Source organism: Agelaius tricolor, unplaced genomic scaffold, assembly GCF_023055355.1.
Source record: "Agelaius tricolor isolate 1412-34295 unplaced genomic scaffold, bAgeTri1.0.p SCAF_6, whole genome shotgun sequence".
In the NCBI taxonomy this organism is placed as follows: Eukaryota; Metazoa; Chordata; class Aves; order Passeriformes; family Icteridae; genus Agelaius; species Agelaius tricolor.
The window spans coordinates 17,452,941-17,479,380 of record NW_027269266.1 but is presented as its reverse complement, the minus strand read 5'-3'; the positions used below and the strand labels follow the sequence as shown (position 1 = coordinate 17,479,380).

Below are 26,440 nucleotides of genomic sequence, written 5' to 3'. Positions count from 1 at the left end.
TTTTAATTTGTTTTCTGTTCTGTAACTTTTCAATGCTTATGCCATACTTGAGAGAAGTTAAGTTGTGTAGTTATGATGTGGTTTTCTTCTGATACTGTATAATCCCTTCTCATTTAAAAAGTCAGAGAGAAGAAAAGGAAAAGACAGAGAAAGCTTGCCAAAATAATTTTATTATGTTCTGTGAAAAAAAGAGGCTTTAAAGAAACAAAATGAAATTTAGAATGATTGCTTAACTTTCAAGACTCAATGTAGAACAGAAACTGTTAATTCCACTTGAGAAAACTTTTCTCAAACAAAAAAGAGAAAAAGTCATAAAATAAGGAGATGCACTTAGAAGTCCCAACATTAGCAGAATTTTATTCCAGCAGGATCTAGGCTTCTTAGGTTTTATCTCATCGGAGGGACCAGAAACAAGTGCTAGCTTAGCTAAATCTGTTTTACTTGAAACTGCAGCTCACTTGGACTACACACATCAGTGAGTTAGCAGATCTCAGCTGAACAGCTGCCACCTGCAGCTGAGGAGCAGAAGCCTCTGAAACAATTCAAGAACAGTTCCTTGCAATCCCTTAAGGCAATCTCTCACTTCTTAATCTTCACATGACTTCTTGGTGTTGTAGAAGGTCAGAAATAAAATAGATGCAGGATAAACTCAAGCAGAATGCTGCTGCAGGGAACTCAGAAGTCCTGAACCATCCCACAGAAGCCCAGTGCGTGTGCACTACTCCTGGGACACCCAACAGCCTTTGTATTCACAGCACATTTGTTTAGACAGCTCCATCTCACTTTTGTTGACTTTGATGCTGAGGAGATAAGCACCTTTCAGATTCAGATTAATTTATTTTAGAAACCCTTAAGGCAAACTGGGCACCACTGATATTGAATCAATGAATTATTCTAGTAAGATCTATTGCAGAGTTTGGTCTGCATTCAAAATAAACACAGATGCAGTGGGGATACACATATTTTTTCTTGACTTCAAAGTCAGAAAAGAAACAAGTTTTATTATAAGTATGCATGTGTTGAATGAATTTAAAATTCTTAGATCCAACAAAAGCTAGAGCAAGTTCTTACCTAACGGTACTTGTCTGTCAGAGAGTGTTTTTGAGGACAGGAAGTTTGGCTTTCTGCCACATTATCCCTGCAGACTTTTATTTCTGGGAAAGAGCAACGAGTAGGGGTTGCTCAGTAGGATGTGTTATGCTCTCTGCCTATTAATGTGAGATGATGCCCTCTATTGGATATCCCACTGAGAGGACAAAAGGATCTACACAAAGAGATCCATGTTTATTACTAGCTTTACAAGTTCTTTAGCTCTGGTAGATAAAAAAAAATATTTGAGTTGAAGGGTAACAGATTTATATTGTTCCTTTCTGGTTAATTGAAGCTTAGAAGTAACTTCTTTCTGCAGCTTCTTGTAGCTGGGTGTTTTTGTAGATGTAAGCTAAGAAACATCTTCATTTAGCTCAAGGTTTTGCACTTGTAGAAGCAAATTTCTAGTCCCAGCTCTGTGTTTATGGCTCTTTAATGCCCACAATAGTCATCATATAGGAGGACATATAGACATAAAGAAGGAAGATTACATTATTTCTTACTTAATGAAAACATAAATTTGTTTGAAAGACAAAGCCATCTAAATTTTTTAGAGTGTAATTCTTCCAACACCTCACTTTGGAAAGTGCTTGTATACCTGCTAGTTTCTATTTCTTAAGCTTTTTTGCTGGGGGAATGAGTTACATGAAAGTATTTCAATTTATTAATAAGGATCAAGACCATTTTATATAAGACATGATTTTCATGAGAGGTGGTAAAATTAAATGTTGAGATATAGAGTCTGCCAGACCTGAAGCTAGATGATATTAAAAAGTAGCAGTGTGTTTTAACAGGAATATTTCTGCATGACTGATCCAGGTCTTGTTTTACTTTCATGAAGAGACAAGTATTATCAATATCAAGGCTTTTGCAGAGAAGTAAGGATACTGCAGTTGAAGAAATTTTCATCTCTGTGTAGAGAAGCAGGAAGGACTCAGGGGGAAAGAAAAAAATTAGTCTCTGAAAATCTTATTTCTTTCCCTCAGTTCTCAGCTGAATTTTTGCCTGGGTATTATTAAAAAAATAATGTATCAGTACAAAAAATAAATTAAATTTATTAAATTATTCTGTATTGCAGGGGAGTGAACTGTGATTCTCACTGTTTTCTTATCTTTTCTGCCTCAAAAGCAGTCTCACCCATACAGTTTTTGTATTTTCCTCTTGTATATTGGTCAATCTGCTTGTTTCAGGAGATGAATAGATTTTAAAAATCTGTCTTCTGTATTCATTTATGTTGATTTTGGAAATAACAGATCATAAGGTTTCCTTCATACAAGAATCTCAGTGACTGCTCTTCTGAGATTAACACGCCTACGAAACTGTCATATATTCAGCATTTGTAAAAAAAATAATCTTTGAGAAGTCTCTAAGTGCTTACTATGATAAAGAAATTAAGGGAAGTAATATCATTCAGTCTGCATCAGTTGATACATAGAAGTTAAAAGTAAATTGTAAAAATGAGCTTTAGTTTTAAATTTAGTTTTGTCATTTGACATGGTACTGTTCCTCAACATTCTGTGATTTCAAACATCCCCATCTTTTGTGCCAAGTCTGTGCTTAGACCCATCATGTCTTCCTTTGTTATGATGTACATATATTACTTGGTACTGAATTTATTGCAGACTGATTATATATTTTTTAAAGCTTTTCATTAAAAAAATCTTTCAACAGGTTAGATTTTGGTACTGGTTATCTCAAGATTCCCAGCTTTCTGTCTTTAAGAGGACTACATTAAATGGAAGTTTGGAAAAATTACATGACATTTCAGGATTGCCTGAGATGAACTGGAAAAAAGTTGATATACCTGTAGGAAGTGTGGCTGAGAAATTACCTTTTCAGGTAACTGTATATCACATTTACATTGCTTTCAAAAAGATATTTTACTTTGGCCTTTAGAATTAATTTACTTTTAATGATGAAATATAAAAAGAGACTTTCTATTCTTTAATGGTCATATGAAAAAAAATTTAATTCAAGTTTTTCCACAGATCCATCTGTTAAAGAGCATAGCCATTGTTTCAGTATTCTAAGCATTAGAATAACTTTTAGTAACAAATATCACGGGACCCTAAAGATTATTTAGTTTCAACCCCCATTGGCAAGGACACCTTTCTTTTGACCAGGTTGGTCAAAGCTCCATCCAGCCTGGCCTTGAACACTTCCAGGGATGGGGCATCCACAAATTTCCTGGGTAACATTCCAGTGCCTCACCACCCTCAAAGTAACGGATTTCTTCCCAATATCCAAACCCATTCTTTTAAAGTTTGAATCCATTCCACTTGTCCTGTTACTACATGACCTCATAAGTAGTCCCTCTCCATCTTCTTGTAGGCTTCCTTCAGGTGCTGAAGGCTGCAACTAGGTCATTCCAGAGCCTTCTCATTTTGAGGCTGAATAAACCCAATTCTCTCAGCCTTTCCTCACAGGAGAGGTGCTGCATCCCTCTGATCAACTTGGTGACCTCTTCTACACTCACTCCAATAGGTGCTGGGGACCCCAGAGCCTGACACGATACTCTGGGCTCTCAGTAGGGCAGATTGGAGGGGCAGAATCCCCTCCCTGCCCTGCTGCCCAGGCTGCTCTTGGTGCAGCCCAGTGCAGGTTTGGCTCTCTGGGCTGTGAGTGCCCATGGCTGGGTCATGTCCAGCCTCTCCTCCACCAGCACCCCCAGGTCCCTCTGGGCAGGGCTGCTCTCAATCCCTTCATCCCCAGCCTGGATGGATACTGGGGGCTACCCCAGCCCAGGGGCAGCACCTTGCACTTGGTCTTGTTGAACCCCATGAGATTCCCACAGGCCACTTCTCAAGCTTGTCCAGGTCCTTCTGGATGGCATCCTGTCCTTCAGGCATGTCAGCTGCACCACTCAGCTTGGTACAACCACTGCAAACTTTTTGAGGGTGCGCTTGATCACATTAATGAAGATATTAAATGACACTGGTCCAAATATGGACCCCTGAGGGGCATCACTTCTCACTGATGTTCGCCAGGACTCTGAGCAGTTGACCACCACCCTCTGGATGTGACCATGCAATCAATTCTTTATCCACCTTACAGTCCCTCCATTAAATCCATCTCTCTCCAATTTGAAGAGCAGAATGTTGTGGGGGCCACGTCAAAGACTTTACAGAAGTCCAGGTATGGGAGCCATAACCCTTCACTGATGCAGTCACTTCATCATAGAGGCCACTGGGTTGGTCAGGCAGGAATTGCCCTTGTTGAAGCCATGCTGGCTGTCTCAAGCCACCTCCCTGTCCTCCATGTGCCTTAGCATAACTTGTAGGAGGATCTGTTCCATGATCTGCCCAGCCACAGAGGTGAGGCTGACAGTGCAGGTACTTCAAGCTATCCCTACATTTATCCCTATATTATCCCTACAATCTGTCCCCACATTGCTAACTTCATCAGGCACAGTATAGATGAACACAATTAAATGGTGGTATAAATCATCATATTTGAATAGCTAATTTAAGAAGATATAATTTTTATGTGTTCCAGCAGGAAGACCATTCATTCAGTAGTGATGACTTTAACCAGTTTTGATTGAAGCAAGGTCATCTGGGTTGCATAACTTTCCCTAGGTAAAAGTAGTTATGGCTTTGACAGTGGAGGAGCAAATTTCTGACCCGACCAAATCTCAGTTGTAGTTTTTCCTGGCTGATGTTCAGAGTTCTATTTATGCAGATGTCATAAATTATAAAGTAATATATAAATAAATATGTGTGTGTGTTTATGTCTTTTTATCATGCCACCTTTAATGAATTAACTTTTTTTCCTGTCTTTACAGATTATCTTGCGAGGTACTATTCTAACAAAAAATGCTACTGTTGCTATTGATGATATCAGTATAGCAGGGGAATGTGTAGTTGTGAATAGGCCACTACCAGGAGTCAGCCAGGAAAGTGAAGGCAAGTTTCATGGTTTTCAATACCTTTTCTCCAATGTCTGCTATATATAACTTCTTTTATTGACAACTTGAAGTTACTTTTTATAAAGTAGAGGATAATCTGAGAAAACAGTCCGTATGCTGTAATCAGTCGTCTCCCTGGAAGTGTTCCAGGCTGTGTTGGATGGGTCTGTGACTCTGCCCATGGCAGACTAGATGATCTTTAAGGTCCTTCCCAATCCAAACCATTCTATGGCTCTATAATGAAGGCTTTCATCCTTGTGTAACACATTAGCTGCTATAAGAAGTTTGCACTAACTCTGCAAAGTGAGCTCTGGTGGGAATTTCCTGGTACCACTCACTATGTAGTACCTGCTCGCATTCATGTTTGGATGCAGAGGCAGAAGCAAAGAATCCTAAATTTTGCGCTAAAGAGCAAATTCGGCTGCTTTGTCTTTAGGGCAAAAGGCTTCTCCCATCATTACTGCTAAATATCTGACATATAATGAACGCCCACCAAACTCATCTTTGTACTCACACTCTGTAGTCTTGAAGAGCCAATGGATGGAAATATAAAACAACGTAACCTGTCAGACTGCTGCTTGTCGTCCTCTTGATGCTAACAGCTGCTTTGCAAAAATGGCATGGGCACATGGGAAGTCAGGGGTGATGTTGATGAGTTACAGCCATTAGGTATCTGAATTTAATATCCAAAAAATTTAAAGGCATAATATAGAACTTCAGTGTTGTGTTTTTAAGGCTTCTCTGATCCCTATATACAGTGGGGTTGAGGCATTTAGAGAAACATTTATTTGCTTTAATTATTTTCCTTACAACTCCCTCATTTACCCATTAATCACAAAGATATTGTCTTTACAAGGGAGTCATTTTTTTTTTTAATCCCTTTCCGGATAGAAATATGAGTATTTAAAAATTCAGGTAAACAAAGAAAATAAAAAGCTGCTCATCATTCCTCTCACTTTCCAGAAATCTACTGAATAAAAACCAGCAGACCCTGGCTTTTTGCTTCCCCATTCATTGAAATTTGGGGTGTTTTCTAGTGTGTAAGTTGAGGTACAGGCTAGTAATGGTGCAGCACCCAATTTTGGCTTCTTGCACCTTGCATTGTGACCTGAGCAGAGAGAGAGAGCATGGCTACAGCAGAAAGGTTTGGTGGAAAACCTGCACCTGGCTCCCAGGGAAAGAGGAGAGAGCCATACCAGCCTCTGGCCTCTGAGCAGGAGCCTGGCTCTGTAACACCAAGGTGTATTTGATAACTTTTCACATGAAAGTTTGAATATTGTGGAGAGTAAGAGTTAGTTTAAGGCCATCAGACATTGAGATCGGCTGTGATATAACCTGGTACACTGCATAGGTGCTGATCTGTTCCTTGTGCTGAGCACGTTGCTATATTAAAGGGAGATGAAAAGCACTTATAATTTATATACTTGTGGGTTTACTTACATGTCTTTTTCTGATTTTTGAAGGGGAAAGAGAATCTGCAGATGCTAATGCTTCATCTTTTTACTGTCCAGAGGGATTTTTTTCATGTGGGAATGGGCAATGTATTTCGCCTGATAAATTTTGTGATTTTAAGCCTGACTGCCCAAATAACCACGATGAAACCAAATGTCGTAAGTGAAATCTTTGAAATCTATGTTGTTAAGCTCCTGTGACTATGTTCCTTTGTCCTATTTTCAATGCTTTCATGACCTCATAAATCTTGAAATTTAATTAAAAGTAAAAGCTCTCGAGAAATAGTTACTTCACTTTGATTCTGTTCTGTGATTTTTTCCCCTTTTAGTTTCTGTAGCAACTGTTCTCTCTTAGAACTAAAACCAGAAGAAAAGATTTTGATTAATTATTTAGTAGAAGATGCTCCTTAAAAAGTAGTATTTTATTTTATAATTCTAATGCACTGGCCACAGACTTGCATTCAAATTGTATGTTTTATATACTTCTGATGTGAAGATGCCACAGTGGTACCACAGCTGTACTATGAGCCTGGTCACAGATACAATTTAAGCAGAGTCAGCGTCCTCTGTTTGGATGAGCTGTGACTCCTGTCAGGGCCACATGCCTGGGCTTTCCCTGCATGGAAATAAACACGTGGGAAAGTCGAGGGAGGTGATGCATCTCAGAATCCCTCTCCACTGTACAGTCAGCAGGGAGCTTGGAACTGTTTCAGGGTCTCTAATATGCAGCTTCAAAAGTCTTTTTGATTCATTCAGTTTCCTGCTTTGCATAAGAAATCACAGTTATACTTTGCACTTTTGAAAATGAGTCTCTTGCTTTAAACCACCAGCTTTGCTGTAGAACTTGTGATGCGTTTTCAAAAGAATTGCCATGAGCCTTATTTAATGCAAGTTTTCTTTTTTAAAATAGAGCATGATGCTTTCTAGCACATTCAACACAAATGACAGAAATATGGTAGAGAAGATCCTCAAATTATTTTCTGTGCCCTGTTATGCATCTAAAAACATAAACTTCTTTAGAGGTGCTAATATAATCCAATTTCACTGTTCATATTTTATGGTTTTTATTTGGAGATTTGAGAGTTGTTGCTCAGATAAACAAAGATCTATTTGACTATTAGCAGGTAAATCAAATAATTACAGCTTCTATGCAATTTTTCTTCAATTTTAGCATTGAATCTTCTTCAGCTAGAGCACTAATATTGAGGGTTTTAAGTGTTTAGAAAGACTACTATCCAAAATATACAGAAGTTTGACATATAAAACTGCATTTTGTTTTAGTAGATAGCAGTTTGCCTAGCTAAAATCAGAAATTACTATTGAGTGTTCACTAAGCAGAATATTTTTCCTCTTGTGGGCCAGAGTAAAGAAAATTCTGATGTTATTGTAGCACAGCTGAGGCCGGAAGTCATATTTGAAGATTACTTAGTGGTTAAACACCACCCTGCTTGAAGCAGAGACACCAGAGCTGAATGCCCTGAGCTTGACAGAGTTAGGTTGTGAATACCTATGAGAATGGAGACTACCCAGCCTGCCAGGACACCCTGTCCCAGTGTTTGATCACCCTTGTGGTAAAACGAGTGTCTGTTGCTTCTTCTCCTTTCACTGGGCACAACTGAGAAGAGTTTTTATTTCTTTACTCCTTCTCTGTTCATATTACTCATATTAAAACACTACATTTTTAATTCACTTGATGTTTTTTCTACTTTAGTTATGATTACATACCTTATGCAGCGTTGGGTTATGATAGTCTGGATTTTTCTAACATTACCCTTTTTAAATTCAGGTAAAGGTTATTTGTTCTCTGACAAAATAACACTTCTAAATCAATAGTTTAATTAAAAAATGTTCTAAATAGATTTAGCTGCATGCAACTTTCACTGCACTGGGATAGCAGTGAAGTGGTAGCTTTTAATCAAGAAAATTAAGATCTGGTTTTTGAGGCCATTTATATTTCCATTTAACTATTCAGCCTTTGTTTCCATTTCAACATTGTACCTTTGGTTGAAGACAAATGTCCAGCTAGGTGTTCCTAGACCAGCCTTAATTACAAGTAGCCTATATGGCAACTGATTTTTTCTTTTTCCTCTAATTATATGTCTGAAGACTCTTTTATTATACCCAAGTCGCATTTGTCAAGACAATGCATTAACAATGCCATGCTAAAGTTTAAACTTTGGAACCATTATATTTATGGTGATCTTTGCTCTAAGTATATTGCTGACTTATAAATCATTGTTACTGCTGAGCTGGCTCAATGTGTGCTAGCAGTACAGCTTGTAATGTGGGAAGCAGAATGTAGGTACACAAAGGACACTGCAAGCAGTTTGGCAAGCTGACTGTTTCCAAGCAATAAACTTGCCTTTCAGCACATTAATCTGGTAGTCTGCAGCACTAGAATAGCTCTTTTAATTTTTTTCAAATAGTATTTCATCATCTTCGTGCTTATGTAGTGCATCATTATTTTCTATATTTTCTTTGCAGTTCCTGCTCTTGGATGCAAGCATTTTATTTCTCAATTTTCCTTATTTCTGAACTTGGCTATGCACAGATTTTTGTTCACCTCTTCCAACTACATTGTTGTTTTCATCAATATTAAGATTTTTTCCCATGGTGTTCCATCTAATAGTGATTACATGCACCTTGACCTTGTTAATGTTTTTCTCTTTGTATGAGAACCAGGCAAAGATATTACATGCGCTTAAAATGTCTTTCAAAATATGTTCCATTTAAATCTTATAATCTTAAATTCCAGCAAGATTATTTAGTTAGATGCTTGGGTCCACTACACCCACTGAATAAGCCAGATCTTCATACAATTTTTTTTAACTCTCAATATCAATACTTGAGATATCTCTTGGTTTTCACTTCCACTCAAATTAGTACCTTTTTTTCTGTCAGACCTGCAAGAATTCAGTTGAAGATTATCCCTTCTGGGACTGACAAAATATTTTCTCTCTTGAGTGCTGCAACCCCTGACTATTAGATCACAGCTTTTCTTCTACAGATGAAGAATTTACTATGGCCATAAAGCTTTTATACTTTTTATACTTGACTTCCACGCATTAAAGCAAAGGAGAAATGTTACAGCCTTTTTCAAACTGCAGATTTACAGCAGTGACCTAACACACCTATCACGTTGTTTGCTTGTGCTCTGGAAGATGAATGTGTAGCATGACTTCTGTGGTCTACATCCTATGCATTTGGTGTTGTCGAAATGCTCACTTTTGCACCCTAAAATTATGTTGCTGGAATAAGAATAAGATCAGGTTGAAAAGCAATCTGTTAACATAAATATATTCTTGATAATCTGTCTGCCCTTTGCTAATTTCTCCCTTATGGTCTGTCTTATGTGTCTGTTCTTTTTTTTTTTTTTGTCTACTTATGGTGTGGATTATCAGGAATAATTATATGGGTTTCTATATAAAATAAATAAGAAGTAATTTACATTTATATGAAATACAGCATTTTTTTAGAGGTCTATCCATGGTCACATGCTTTGAGGTTCTGACCTTGTTCAGAGCCACTGATGTATCGAGGCACACCTGCTGCAGCACTGACTCATCCACAGCCAGAGATCCTTTGAGGTGTACTTTCTCCAGCATGGATTTACCCTTCAGAGTTACACCTGCTGCCACACAGACATAACCATGGTGCTTCAAGATGAACCTGCTATGCTTCAACCATAGCCACAGGTGCTTCAAGATGTACCTGCTCTGGCATGGGCCTGTTTTCAGCCACAGGCACCCCAGGGAGTCCCAGTCCCATGTGGCCTCATCCACAGGTCCCAGTCCCCTTGATTTGAATCCACGCTGGAGTCCCAGCAGCAGCAGTGACCTGGCCATGAGCCAGCAGGCTCATCACCTGTGTTCTTATCAAAATGCTCCAGGCACAGCAGAGTAAGGAGATAAGCAGTCAGCAAGCAGTGAAAGCAAGAAGCAGCCAATGGTGAGCACCAGGCTCTAATGAACAGTCAGGAAAGCAGCCCCATGGCAAGCACAGGAGTGTGCCAATTAATATCTAAAAATCAATACAAGCTATAAATTTGATCCAACACATTCCAATCACACTTTTCATTATGTCAAACCCTTCAAGCCCCATGTGCCAGAAAAGACTACCCCAGCTCAGCCCCATGTAGCTGCTGACTCACTCCCCTGGTGGGATGGGAGAGAGAATCAGATGAGTAAATGTGAGAAAACTCATGGGTTGAGATAAAGACAGTTTGATGGGGAAAGCCAAAGCCATGCACACAAGCAAAGCACAACAAGGATTACATTCACCCTGTGGGCAGACAGGTGTTCAGCCATCCCCAGGGGAGCAGGGCCCCATTACACATGATGGTGACTTGGGAAGATCAACACCACCACTCAGAACATCACCCCTGGTCTACTGCTGAGCATGACACCAGAGGATGTAGGCTATCCTGTTGGTGTTGGGATCAGCCTTCCTGGATGTGTCTCCTCTCAGCTTTTTGTGCATTCCCTCCCTTGCTGGTGGGGCAGTGTGAGCAACAGGAAAGGCCTTGGCTCTATATAAACATTGCTCAGCAATAATTAAAATATCCCTGAATAATCAACACTGTTTCCAGCACAAATCCAAAATATAGCCCTTTATCAGCTACTGTGAAGAAAATTAACTACACCTCAGCCCAAACCAGCACACATAAACACATGGTATTGTTTTGTGTTTATGTCTAAATGAAAGATGCATTTAATAGTTATTATTCTATGGTGTACAATTTAGGGTAACACAATCATGCTAAGGCTAGCCTTAAATGAAGTAATTCATAAGCTGGACATAATCTATATTTTTGTACACAGTTTTATGTACCTTAATTTGAGTTAGAAGGCAAGTAAAGAGAAGGATGCACGTATTGGTTCTTAAAACCTACTTTAGTGGCATAATTGTTTAAAGATAAATATTATTTGGTTTCTAATGGCTACCTTCATATAAGCAATAAAAATCTCCTCAGTATTATAAGAAACATTCCGTATATTTCCCACTTCTGCTCTAATTATACAGTAACTCTTCCTAAATCTCATTTTTAGAGTCAAATCTTGCATGCCAAAATGTGTCTCATATGCTTGTTAGTCTGTTTCTGCCAGGCAAATCAGTAATTCTTAAAGGTGAAACAGCAGCCAGATCAGAGAGATGGGCTTAAGTTCAAGGAGTGAAAAGATTGCAGGTTGTAAATTGGAGAAGGTACCTAATACTGGAAGTGCCTAGATAACTGCATAAGAATCAGCTCATGAAAGTTAAATGGGGAAGGGATGGGACTGAAATCCCATCTACAGAGGAAGGAAAATAACTTTGACAGTGGATAAGAAATGGGCTGCAAAGGCTGCATTGCTTCAGCTTGCTGGTGTAGGAGAGAAGATACCAGGGGCTGGAGGAAGCCGGGGCAGGAGGGACCTTGGCTGCTCTGGGGGAAGAACTGGGAGCAGCTGAGCAAAGTTTCAGGAGAGAGAAAAATAATGGAAGACCAAATGTCTGAGAGAGAATAAAACAAGGAGAGAATGGGAATAAACAATATATGATATTTTGGGAGGGATCGGTATCATATGTGGCCATTAAGTGACAGGAGCTGAGACTGCATGAGAGGACCTGGATCAGGGAGCTGCTTGGGGAAATGAGGTAAGAGTGTGAGGATTTCCAGTTTTCCAGTGATAGTGGGACTGAGAAAAGGGGTCACAGAAGAGCAGTTGTGTAATAGGTAAAACAGGAAATAAGCTGTGGAAAAGAAAAGCATTTAGGAAAGAGCAAGGACATTTTTCCAACAGAGACCACACACACTTTTAGAATTTCTATAGAACCCAGAAGTCATGAGTCTAACTTGTCTACTTCTTTCAGCAAATATCTACATAGTATTTTTTGGGCAAAACCTATGTCTCATTTCATAGTTACTCATTTGGTTTCCAGCAAATTATGCACTTTGATAAAAAATATTGAATGGGCTTTGGTGGCAGAGAAAACAGAGTGAATAACAAGAAGACCTGAATAGTGACCACTGGACCTTATTTTTGCATAGTTCAGTAAAAAGAAGAACTTTCCCTTCAGTTTTATAGAATTTATTTAAGAAATTTTTTTCCTTCTGTAAAAATCTCAATCTTTCTAAGTCCTACAGCTAAGTTAGGAGGTATTTTGTGCAGTTAGCTGTTAAAAATGTAGGTGCACAGTGATGTCACAAGGTTTATTTATAACAAAACCTTTTTAATCTGCATGTTTTTCCTTCCTTACAGGCAAAGCTATTTCTCATTTCACAAGTGATGTACACTTTTGTGTTATGTACAATTCATGTCTGTCTAGTACTAAAAAGCCCACATGACTGAAATCACAAAGAAGTCTATTGCAATTTCATGGCTATTGGAATGGATTTCCCAACAGAATTTAGCAAAAGAAAATATTCTGGAGTACTTTGTTCCTGTAGCCATCTGTAGAGAAGACTACCACATCTATTTGTTTTAAACCTTTATGTTTAAGTGTGGATTTTTTGGTTCTGTTTATTCAAAATAGTAGCAGTTAATATTTGGAGGTGAAAAGTGAGGGAAGGGGTAACTTTGCCTTGGATTTTGTAAAGATCAGATATGTTTGATCTTCAAGTAGTGACTTGCTTTTTGTCTTTCGTTTTTTTGATTGTTTGTTCAGTTTAGCAATGCTTCTTGCTGATGAACTTTTGCAGTTATTTTTTTAAACTGTTCTCTATTCAGTTTGTCACTGTAGAAATTAGGCCAGTGCACCAGCAAATTATGGTGTTGTTTGATAGAGTGTATATAATGGAATTAGTAAATAGTAGCTGGGATAGAAAACATAAAAATGAGAAGACAGGTGTGTTTGTACTATAAAGAGAGTTATAATAGTCTAAGATGACTGTGTCCAGAGTTAAACTGGTTCCTAGAACTGATGATAATTTTATTTTTGCCATTCATTGCAAATTTTGTCAATTTGCAATAAATTCCTAATTTTATCTTATAATTACTGTTTGAAAATTAAAGTTTATTAGGATATTTGAAGGTTTAGAAACATTTTTTAAATAAAGGAAAATATTATAAGCCAGTAATGATGATGTTATCTCTTCACCTGGATTTTTTATTTATGATGCATTCTGTATAAACTTACATGGGCTGAACGACAAGCAGAGATTTTGGGGATTGTAGAGATTGATGAACTTCCATTCTTGAAGAAATGCTAATATCTTAAACAATTGTTTTTAAAATACTGTTCTGAGCAAGACTGTTTATTAAATTCATGTTAGGCATCACTTGGCTAACAGAGAAACTGCACATCTGATCTGTGAAGGCCTTGGAATAAAACTTCTCAAAACAGAAAGGGAAAATTACTTTGCATAAGAGCCCAAAATCAGAAAGAAATCTGAGGTTTTATGGTAACAAGTCAGCTCAGAGAAAACTGAATCTGTTGAAGGTGTAAAGGGAGCTTGCTCAAAGCATCCCCAAAGCCAACCACTCTGAAATGTGACGCTCACAGGATCTCTGATTCTGTCCTGACTAGGGAGGGAGCTTGTTAGAAACGATGCTGAAAGGGGCAGCAAAGAAAAATGAATTCATACATTTGGATACCACTAGGAGTTAAACAGCATCAAACAAATGGTTGATGTATTTTCTAATTTAAAAATATAGAAAAGATGACAAATTTTGCTAGGTTAAATGTAAAAACATAATAAGGATGACAAAACAAGTTTAAGAAACACTAGCAATAAATTCATCAGCACATGAAGAGCAGACAGCCTGGCAGAGTGCATAGGCTCACTTGAGATTAGAGTATATAGACAGTATGTGAGAACAAAAAAAAAAAGGAAGAAAATCAAATAGGAGCAAATAGGAGAAAAGCTAAACCAAAAGTCTTCAGAGAGAAGGCAGATTAGACTGTGGAGTTCACTGTGAGAGAAAGAACAGAAGTACCCAATCGAGAGACTTTTTTTCTGAATAATCTATGTGAAATTAAACTGCCAGTCAAAGAAGTTATGGGACAAGACAATTAGATAATTGAAGTGTTATCAAGCATCAAGATCCAAGTGCATTTCACCCAGGCTCTACCAGCTTTCTGTATTCTTGTATTTTCCCTAGGTGTTAAATAGCTGGTTTGAGATTTAGTTGAAGGTTTCAGGGTTATTTTATCTCACTGTACTCATCCATGCTTAAGCTAAATGGTCTAGTGAATCCTTTCTTCTCTGTTTTGTCTGTGTTACAAGTTACAGATGCAAGAAGTCTGGGCTCAGACTTTACAGTTTTATCTTGTTTATTTGCCTCATTTGGTGTAACCATCTGTGTCCAAGGTCTGTCACATACTTTGTGGCTGTTCTCCTAGGAATATGTGATGGTTTCTTCAGTTGAGTAAAAAGCAAATCAAAATAGCTGTCCATATTCCTTTCTCATGATATTCTCTCTGGGGATTTTCAGTAATTTCTCTCATGCTTAGGTCCTTGAATATTTGCAGATATATTTTGTCTTCATTTTATTCTATCAAAACTTTCTGTCAAAAAATTCCTTTCTTCTGTTTTTTAGTCACATTTGATTTGTATCATTTTATCATAGGCATTTCTGACCCACATACACCATATGCAGAGAAAACATATATTTTATTGGATCTCTTAAACATTATTTGTTCTTCCATATTTGTAGATTTTTTTTGAAGCTAAATGTGGACTTTTAAATGTCAATAATTTACTCTTTTCTTTTTAGAAGCTATAGGTATCAATATTACTAATGTACCTCATTAGTAATTTTTCATTATTTCTAAAAAATATGTATAACTAGTGTAACATAATTTCTAAAGAGGAAAACAAACAAAATCAAACACAACAAATGGAAAAAACCTCCCATGTTTTCCATAAATAAACACTAATGTAATCTTATTCTTCAGGGGACTTATATGATTCTGATATGTGCATATTCTACATGCCATACTCTGCCATAGCATAATATGATGACTGAAAGCTGTGATAAGAATTATAAAATAATGGCAGAATTCTGACAGTCATGCCTGAATATTTGCTTTATTTATTCTATGTATATGATTAATAAATTACTTCTTAAAGTCTTTAATTCCCCTATTATTTTCCATTTAAAGCCTGTTAAATTTGCAGGAATAAAAAAAAAATATAATTTTGTGATTTAATGAAAATTTTTTTAAAATACCAGAGAGAAAATCTGATGAAAAGGAATTCCTCACTGTGGGAGTTGTGAGTCACTGGACCAGGTTGCCCAGAAAAGCTGTGAATAGCCCATCCCTGGAGGTTTTCCAGGCCAGGCTGGATGGGGCTCTGAGCAGCCTGGTCTAGGAGGAGCTGTCCCTGCCTTTGGCAAGGGGGCTGGAACTAAAAGATCTTCAAGGTCCCTTCCAAGCCAGACAATTCCATGATTCTATGTTAATTTACACTCATTCATAAATGACACTCTTCCATTCTTTTTTTTCCCCCTGTGTTTGTAATATATACATTTTCTAAAATATCACTGCTTTTTAAATTGAAGAATTGAAGAATGCTGCTGAATATGCTTCTTAGATCTTTTTCACTTCAGTAGTTTGTGTTGCAGAGATTACCAATATCATAGTTTCTCACTAATGCCTGATATTTAACTTCATTCCAGTTATGAACAGAGGGAGGATTTTGTTATCATTAACATACTTGCTGGCATTTAGGAAAAAAGGGATTTAATTTCTGGCTCCCACAACAAAACAGATCTTGCGGAAGGTTTGTGGCTGCTTTGTGTGCCCAGTGTTCTTGCTCTGTACCAGGAGGACTGTGAGGTTTGTTTTCAGCACCTCCTCACCTGCTCTGAGTGCTTTGGCTGAAGCCCCCCAAGAGAGAAGGCTCAGTTTCACTGAGAGCAGTGCACATAGCCATGGCTCAGCTGCTCCTCTGCGGCTGCTCTTTTACTCAGCTGTTACTAAGCAAGTACCTCATGTCTGGTACAAAGCCACTCTGCCTCTCCACCCCCCTTTCCTAGACTTACTTCTAGAATATTCATGACATATTAGAAACATTTTATTTACTTTTCATACTGCAAAGCTTTTTTGGTAATGTTGTATATAGAAATGAAACGTCTCTTTCTTTATTCCAGCTGCTGTATGTGACTTTGAAAGAGAGAGCTGTGGCTGGTTTGAAGCTATAGATGCAGATGAATTTGACTGGGTAAGAAGCTCCAGCAATGCTCTTCCACCTGCATTTCAGAAGCAAGCTCCTCCACGGGATCACACCTATAACAAATCTGAAGGTAAGACAAGCCAGGCCTAGGAACTGAGAAGTGGAATAGATAAGCCTGCTTCCTAGCCAGATTTCAAGTGATGGCCATGAGTGCTGTAAAAACCTTTATAAACCCTTTATTTCTTGAGCTGAAAAGTTGCTTTTTGTTTTATTTTAACAGGTCATTTTATGTTCATTCTGAAGACCAGCAACAGTATTTCACAAATAGCTCGGCTACGAAGCCCAAAATTCAGGCAAACAGGATCAAATTGCACACTGTCCTTTTGGTATGAAATACTTTACATTTAAAATTCCTGGATTATCTCACATTGCTTCTCTTGGACTGAAATTGAGATTATAGTTTGAAATAGATACATCTTTCTCTGAAGTATTTATTTCATTTTATTCTGTCAGCATATAGTCTTCACTGTGAACAATACAGATGTAATATGAAACACTTGCAGAAAAGAAGTGAAACAGGACATGACTTTGTTGTCAGGCTCTGAGCAAAATTATAGTAAAGGATTATGCCTGTATATACATGGGCAAATACCACAGTCCTTTTGCTAAAAATTCTTTGGTTAATTCTTTGTTCTTTGGTTAATAATTTGAAAACGTGAATCACTGAAAAATCTAATAGGTTCTTGAGTCATCTTGAGTATCCAAAATTAGATTCATTATTATTAAGTACAAGTTTCAGTGTGAGAATTGGTTTTTTGCTTCCATTTATTTTTCACATACACAGAAAAAACCAAACCAACAAAACCAACAATCAAACCGAAGCAAACATTTTCAGTAATTGACTTGTCTTAGTCTTTGTGCAAACTTGTCAAAGATAGACAGAAAAAATATAGCTTTGATAATTTGTTTACTAAGGCCAAATTGGTGTCACTGTTTAAATAAATGTTTGGCCTGACCTTAATTAACAATTAAGTGCAGTTTATCTCAGTGATGTCAAATACATCTGCCATAGGAAGTGGAACTGTCTTTTTATACAAGATTCATGTCTTGAAGTTGGATATTACAAGTTGGTTGTATATGTGCTTCTGCTTCCAGTTTTGTTGTACAATTGCCAACCCAAGTATTTGTCAGTTTTAAATGCTGAAGGCTTAGAAGGCAACATGTTAACAAAAACTAACGTAGATAGAGAGCATACTTATGCATTCAGCAGGTGTTCTGTTTTTCCTTCTTGAAACTTTACAATCATGTACTGAATTAAATTTATAAAAAGAGATTATGCATCTGAGTGAGCAGTGTTTGTTTCTGAATATAAAAGCAAATGTGACTCTTCAGTTCTGGGTTTCAATTTAATGAAGTATGCTTCTTCTCTCAAAATCTTCAGTTCTTGAGACCAGGCCTAGACTGATATAGTAGCCTATCCTACCATCATTCAGAAAATAGATTGACTTACAGGCCCTCTGGACTTCCTATATATCTCAGAGATATAGCAGAAAAGATAGAGGTCATTGTAACTGATGTGGTCCATTTTCTTCATTTGCCCTCTTAACATTCTTATTTATATCATTTTAGGTATTACAATTACGGAGAGTCAGTTGGGGCAGCAGAGCTGCAATTGCTTGTGGATGGGCTGAAGCATCCTACAGTCCTTTGGAGGACATACTACAGCGAGGGAAGTCAGTGGCTGAAGGCAGTCATTCAGCTTGGACGCCTTCCACATCCTTTCCAATTTTCTCTTGATAAAATCAGTCTGGGTGTTTATGAGGGCATCTCAGCGATTGATGATATTAGGTTTGAAAACTGTGCTCTCCCGCCTCCAGCATTAAGTTGTGAAGGTCCAAATCACTTCTGGTGCAGAGACACAAAAGCTTGTATTGACAGTTTATTGGTCTGTGATCTTGTGGATGACTGTGGGGATGGATCAGATGAAGACAGCTGTGGTGAGTACTTTCCACTATTGCTTACTGAACACCACACACAAATTGACCTGCCAATTCACCCCTGGGCTGAAAGAGCACAGAATTGCTGCAGCCAGTAATGATTCCACTCAGTATAGTTAGAAATAGACCAGAATGATAATTTTAAACTTAAATGCGTATGATGAGTTAAACTGAGGGTAAATGGAATTCTATCTCCTTTATCCAAAGCCACCCTATTTCTTTATCTTGTGTAAAATGTGAACATTCGTCACAAGTTTATTTTAAAAGGGAGGATGTAAAGTCAAAGTGCTAGCTTTGATTTTACTGACACAAGTACAGACATACTGATACATACTGATGGACTGAGAGGAGTGTATGTCCTACCTCTTCTTAGGACCTACACTCTTCCTATCAAAAAAAAGTTAAAATATCTATACTAAAGATAGGAGTCATGCTGAACCTGTTTGTCCCCTTCAAAGGAAGCACTTGAAAGTACTGAGGAAAGCTATGAGTCGTTCCCATTTTTGACATTCACCTTGAGTGCTGAAGGGTGCTGTTGATGGTTTTTCCCCTGAAGCATGCATTCATCAATTTTAAGAACTCAAGAACATTAGTATAAAATAAAATTAACTAGCATTTGCATTATCACTTCCTGAGGTAACTGAATTATGCAAATCACAATCAGTTTGAGAATGGGGGGCACCTTACATGCTCGAGGTGATATCAGTCTGCAGCAATAATTGCTGAATAGCAACTTAAAACTGCTGTAAATTTAAAAGAAAGTGAAGGCATTCCAGCTTATCTTAGTTTTTCTACTTGTGAAATGCCTAGCTTTTTTATAACTCATTTTGAGGTCTATGATAAGGTTTGAGTTGCAGTTTTAAACACCATTAAACGCAACAGCTTTATTTAAAAAAAAATACTATAATGTCACTTACTGCTTATTAAAGCAGATACAAAGTTGGAATGCAAGCTCACCACCTCTGACACATTTTATTGTTTTATATTAGAAGTAATCAATACATTTTGCCTTGGTGTCAAATAAAAAAATGCAGTTGTGTTATAAAGTCTTTGATTTAGCCTTGGTAAAATTATTGTGTTAATGTTATTGAGGATAATAAAGATCTGAACCCCAATGTGTTTTTGGGACTACATCTGCCAAGCAAAAATACATTAGATCATTTATCACATATACTTACTAGACAGTATGGTGTGGTTTATTTCATTCAATTAACCTCAGTTTTAACTCCTTTGACCTGTTTCAGTTAAAGAAGTTTACAGTCTTTAATTTTAATAATACATAAAATTAATAACATGGATAATTTTACTCCCAGTTCTGTTTACTCAATAAATTAAGTACAATTTGACAGATATATATTGGAAATAAATATTTGCAAGGATAAGAAAAAATATTAAAGCCCCATCCCTTTTTGATACTGCTTTTTTATTTTTGACAGTCTGTTCTCTTTACATTTCAGACCCTGACCTACAGTGTGACTTTGAAAATGGGCTGTGCAACTGGGAGCAGGATGTAGAGGATGACTTTGACTGGATCAGAATACAGGGTCCAACCCCCACAGTTAACACAGGCCCATTGAAGGATCACACGACAGGCACAGCCAGAGGACACTACCTGTACCTGGAGTCCTCTGAGCCACGCCAGTTCCAGGATAAAGCAGTTCTCCTCAGTCCTCTCTTCAACCCTTCTGGCTATGGAACCTGTGCTTTCCGCTTCCATTATCATATGTTTGGAAAAGAAGTTTATAAGCTGTCAGTCTTCCAAAGAACTGTGAGCAATGCTAAGGGATGGCTGTTGTGGTACAAGTTTGGAAATCAAGGAAACAGATGGATCAGACAAACACTCCTCATCAGCAGTTCTAAGCCATTTCAGGTATGATCCTTCTAAGTTTTGAAGTGTTTATTTCCTGCTTCATAAAACACTGACAGTGTATAAATAACTGCATAATCTCAAAGCTATTTGTAACTGTCCGATCACTTTTGCTTCAAAATATGTTTGTAGGATTTTTTGAGGAAATATGTAAAATATTTTTTGTTCTTGTGTTATATTGACTTTTCCCCCTAAACCACTTAATTTTAATATTTTGAATATGTGTTTTTTAAAATGGATACTAGTTTTTTTTTTCAAGGATTTGGTGAAAAAAATCTTATCCAAATCTACTACAAAATAGTTTGATTCATTAATTCTGTTCAAAAGAATATCCTCTGATTTGCCTAACTTTTAAAGAATTACAAATTAATTTTTTAATTATATAATACCTGAAAATATATCAATACAAAATGTTTGGCTGCCAGGTCAGACTAAGAGTCAAAAATTTCTTAGAGAAATATACCATTAAAGTAAGTTACAGCTATAAATCTTGACTTATATTTTCCTCTTTTAAATATTGTATATATTATTTATCTTTGATTATGTGTGGTCTTTTTATTCCAGTTGGGATATTCTGCAGGGTTATTAGAGGAGACATTAGTTCACTTGATTGTCAACTGGTCCTAAAATTACCATTCTCCTTTCCCCCACACCATATTATAAAAAAGAAACATCTTCCACCTTCCTTTTAAACCTGATATAGTGCATTTTCTTCTTTAGATTGTTCATTATTATTTCCCAAAAGACTACTTTTAAGTAAAGAGAAATTATATCCTCTTTGGAGGAAAAGGCATTAATAATATTGTGGATGCAAAGAGGCACACGGAAGGAGCGTGTTCATTTTCTGTCAAGACCTTTTGTAAAAATATAAAGGCATATAAATATAATGCTATCAAAGCCCCTTCCCTTCCCTTCCCTTCCCTTCCCTTCCCTTCCCTTCCCTTCCCTTCCCTTCCCTTCCCTTCCCTTCCCTTCCCTTCCCTTCCCTTCCCTTCCCTTCCCTTCCCTTCCCTTCCCTTCCCTTCCCTTCCCTTCCCTTCCCTTCCCTTCCCTCCCCTTCCCTCCCCTTCCCTCCCCTTCCCTCCCCTTTCCCCTTCCCTCCCTTTCCTTTTTCCCCCTTCCCTCTTTCCCCCTTCCCCTTTCCCCTTCCCTGTTTAGTGGTTTATCTGAAGAGCTATAAACCTCCCTGTCCTGTATTTGACCTCCTGAGAGTTGGGAAGGTCTATTCAGTAACTGAAATGTTTTTCACACGTTAGTGTTATAGGGTTTTCTCTTATACTTTCATAGTTCTGTGCAGGGAATTTCAAAGATATTATTTTGATCAATTTTGATTTCTCTTAGTCATTTTTGAGGGGTGTGAGGTGTAAGTTTGATTATTCTGAAGAAAGAGATCAAGATCTGATGTTCATTGTGTATTGTGTATCTTATAATGGAGTTTGCTGTGTCACAACCTACAACACTTCAAAACTCAGGAGTTTTGAAGAGAGCAAGTTGTGTTCCCTTTCTACTGTGTTGCCAAGTGCTGATTGCTTTCTAATCTTTCTTTCTCTTTCCAAACTTTCTTTTAAGTGCATAGTATTTAAATACAATATATTTGAAGTATTTCTACTGAAATGTGTATTGGAACAGCCTCTCAGTTGCATTTTAGGCTGTCTCCAGGCTGTGTAACAGTATTAAAGCTGTAGCTTCTATATTTACTATACTGTGTTCCCAATATCCCATAAATTTAGGGTTTCACTGCTTTCACATTACATGCTTAAAGTATTGTAGGTCTCCTCAATGCTTCAAATGAAGTGTTTAAAAGTGGATTTTTTTTTTTTCATGAAAGTCTAAAAACTAACTAGTCTAAATAAAGATAGAGCTTTTAAATAATTTTCTGGTCAAAATACAAATCTTGGCTTCATAATCTTCTCTGTCTCTAACCAGACCATCTTGTCAGCTCTTACAGGATTTTCAGAGATTCCTAGTGAATAGAAAATATTAGACTCTAGGACCAAAGATAGTCCAAGTCTTTGTCAGTCAGACCTTCATTTTGCATTTTCTTTTCTAAATGTGTGACATAATCATAGATCTGAGATGTGTCCTCTTCTTCTTTCCTCCCTATGTAAATAGATCTTTTGTTGACCCCAGTCAGAGAAATAATCACTATAAATAATAAATCCCTCCAAATCACATTTTCAGTTTATTTGCTAAGCATGAGAAGCCAGCTTTGAGAGTATATGAACAATTGTGCCTATACACCAACTCCTAGGAAAAGGAGGAATTGTCAGCCAAAAATTCAAAGCAGAAAAAAAAGGCATTTGAGAACCTCTTGAAAGTCAAATTCTCTTTTGAAAGTTTTGAACTCTATAGGTATGAAACTCTAGGCCCTTTAATTGAATGCCCTGGCAGAAACCCAAAGGCAAGAGCAGACTCCCTTGGCTCACACCCACTCCCAATAAGCCTCAGAATCTTAATTTTGTCAAGAAAGCTTTGTTCTGGCTGCCATTAAACCATGGTGACATTTGTTGCTATTCCATCAGATGTTTTACACCAAAGTGTTACATGTGACATCATTGAGAACAATGGGAGTAGCTAGAGGAGGAAAAGGTAAATTCAGAGCAAAAGCTATTTAAACAAAAGAAATGCAGTTTTCTAAGACAAAATTAAGCACCTCTGTCAACTACTACTACTGACAAGTATTAAAAATAGTCCCAAATACACATGCTTATAAAAATTTTGCAGCTTTATTGATCTAGAGTTTCTCTTCCTCTGCAAATGATATTATCTGCAAGAAATTATACAAACTTTTTAATTGGAAAAATTCAAGTTAAAAATTAGTTTCTTATCAACTATTCCTTTTAATTCTACAGGATACTTGTTTCAACTGAAAAAAAAACCCACTGTCAAGTGTCCTTGTCTCCTTACTTGTTCTGCATTTATTTTCATCCTGAGAAGTGTACTTACCTGTCTTTTCTTTAGATAAATGCTTGAAACGGTAGTAAAACAAAATTCTGTCATATTGATGATGAATAGTGTTTGCTTTTATCTTCTTTGGAATAATCATATCTGAAATACTTACTGCTCAGAAGAAGGTGCAAAGGTTCTATTTTAACATTTTAAAAAATTTTACTCTCTTAGCTTGCTTTATTTTTTTCATATTTCTGATGAAACAGAAAAGGAAATGATGATATGTGAAAAATGGCAAAATTCTATATCTCAATCCTCTTGGGCGCTGTAGTCTCCTTTTTGTCATGATAGAAATCACATACCTATCATGTCTGTCTTAAGAGACCTAGGGCAACTTTACTATATTGTAGAACATATTATTAAAAAAAGAATAGTTGTCTTGACCCCAATACAGTTATTCCCTTTTTGCTCATGCAGATTATACATTTATCTCTGTAAACAAAGATGGTTATACATCTTTGATACTGCAAAGTGTAAGTAGTACATTAGGGAATCTATCATAATTTTATGATGATTTTATAAAGGTCAGTTTTCCATTTTTCTTCATTGGCTCTTATGAAATTTAAAAATGAAGTACATTGTTTAAGTCCATGGTTAACCATTACTGCTATATTTGGTTTCATTACTAAAAAGTTTAGTATTCTAAGTATCATATATAAAACCTTAATTGTCCCTTCAAATATAAAAGTTTCTCCATTGAAGTGTGAAAAATAAGGACCAAAATCAGAAGAAAATAAATAATGCAAAATAACGTTGCAATTAAGTAGATATAAAATGCATTTGACAATTTCCTCTTTACAAGTGGTTAAGAAAAGTAACCCAAAAATACACTATAATAATTTTAATCTTTTTATTAATTAAGTATTAGCTTAAAAAGTAATGGAATATTGATTGAAAATTAGAATGATACATTTTCTATGAATATAGAATAGGACTATGTCCTGTGAACACAAATATAAAACAACATTCTTTCTCCAACTATTCTTTTTATCTGTTGTGCTATTTTTTTTAATATACAAGTACTTGTATTACGTTTTTGTTATGAGTGACATATCAGTTTCATATCAAATACATATGTAGTGAACATACATCTTTTACATCCAGGCTCTTGTCATTCATCTTGTCAAGAGAGATAGCAAGTGCTGAAAGTCATACATAAAGTACTAAGCTGGTTAGGGTACAGTCACACAGGCTGTTCTGCTTTTTCACACTCTTCCTTTTCACTCCTCAGGGAGATGAGATAGCAGCTGTTCTTTGGGGGTTCTGATGATCTGCTCTGTAATAAGTGGCTTCACAAAAATCACCCTTCAGTTATTTCTGCCATTCTTGTGTTTCTTGCAATTACTTTCCTGAGGAATGGGAAGATTGATCAACACCCTCACCCCACCAGCCATTTCTGTAATGAAAAACTCAGAATTCTAAAGGTAAATGGAAATTTTGGTGGAATTCCAGTTTAAAAACTATTTTTACAGAGGTTTGGGGTTCTGTTTCAAACAAAAAAGTGTCCTCAGTGGCAATTTTTGAGGTTTCAGAATGTAGTGTTTTTCTTTCATGCATTTTTAGTGGTGATAATTATATTTCATAAATGAATAGTACAGGGGGACTTATAGTAAACTAAATACCCTTTTTACCAATTTAAGACAAGATAATGACTCACTAGTCTTCTTTGTTACCTATAATATCTTTTATGTAAGAATAAATACAATTTCATTTCCTACATAACAAGCTTTAGAACTATGGAAATTACAAATTTTAGATCTTGTATCCAATTTTACAGCCCCTCAGAGAGAATATTGTAATAGGGTTTATAACAATGATAGCTTTGTAGACTTGTGTGAATTTTTCAGTCTTCTCTAGTCATTAATTGATAAGCATCAGGTTAAAATTCTGGACTTAAACTGGTGAATTCCAGAGCATGTAGCTAATCAAACTTAACCAAACTTCTTTGCCTGCAACTTCTCTGGAAGAGTGTGCATTACTCTTTATTGTCCCAAAGAGAAGTATTATTTCCTAGTGTGGAAGGCACAGGAAGAAAGAAAACAAATCAAAGTAATTGTGTATTTACCCTTAATTTTGGAACATTGAACTGGGAAAAAAAAAATTGGAAATGTTTGACCCTTTCTAGAGCACTTGGTAAACTGTGTTCCTTTCAGAAAGAGGGTTGCTTGAGTTTTAGCAGAGAAACATCTAATCAACAGTGTTAAAAAAGCTTCATAGAGAAAGATCATTAGTGATTCTTCTGAATAGAGTCAATAGAAGTATTCTATGAAATCATAATGTAACACAATCCAAGGAAAAGGAAATAGTACTTTAGGATGATCTGTATTGTATTTGCGTTGCCCTCAGATGAAGGAAGAAATGATTAATCTGACTCCATGTTCTCAGGAGGCCAATTTATTACTTTATGATACTATTTTATATTAAAAATACTATAATAAACTATACCAAAGAATACAGAAAGGATACTTACTCAATGCTAAAAAGATAATAATGAAAACTCGTGACTCTTTCCAGAGTCTCGACACAGAGACCCTGATTGGCCAAAGAGTCAAAGCACCTCACACCAGAATCCAATGAAACAATCACCTGTGGGTAAACAATCTCCAAACACGTTCTACATGAGCAAAACAGAGGAGAAGCAAATGAGATAAGGATTGTTTTCCTTTTCTCTGAGGCTTCTCAGGAGAAAAATCCTGAAAAATCTCTTCAGGAGAAAAATCCTGGACGAAAGAACTTTTTCATCAGGAGAAAAATCCTGGACAAAGGAACTTTTTCAGAGAATGTGAATGCCACAGGCCATTGTTGTACAGCTCATTGGTGATGAATGTTTTGTACACAAGTTTTGTATACATGTCTTGCATATACACACATATATGTACAAGTCTTGTACACATGCTTTGTGTACAAGAAAATACAAATTAAGTCAATAAGTAACTTGGAAAATTATCAGAAGCAAAGTCACTTAAGGACTAGAAGCACAATAATGAGGCTACAGCCTTCCACCTGCCATACACTGCTAAGAGCCTGGGTGGTGGAAGCCCTGTGTTCTGGGACGTGGCATTGCTGGGGTGATGCCATCCA

At 36.8% G+C, this 26,440-nt stretch overlaps 1 protein-coding gene across 1 annotated transcript in view; it reads left to right on the top strand.

The window, feature by feature from the left end:
• Positions 1-26,440, top strand: part of MALRD1 (MAM and LDL receptor class A domain containing 1) — a 226,904-nt gene that overhangs the window by 32,570 nt on the left and 167,894 nt on the right. The window contains exons 10-15 of the mRNA XM_071428846.1: positions 2,761-2,928; positions 4,874-4,994; positions 16,524-16,676; positions 16,827-16,932; positions 18,176-18,543; positions 20,001-20,413. Coding sequence (XP_071284947.1) covers positions 2,761-2,928; positions 4,874-4,994; positions 16,524-16,676; positions 16,827-16,932; positions 18,176-18,543; positions 20,001-20,413 — 1,329 coding nt within the window. The remainder of the gene's footprint in view (positions 1-2,760; positions 2,929-4,873; positions 4,995-16,523; positions 16,677-16,826; positions 16,933-18,175; positions 18,544-20,000; positions 20,414-26,440) is intronic.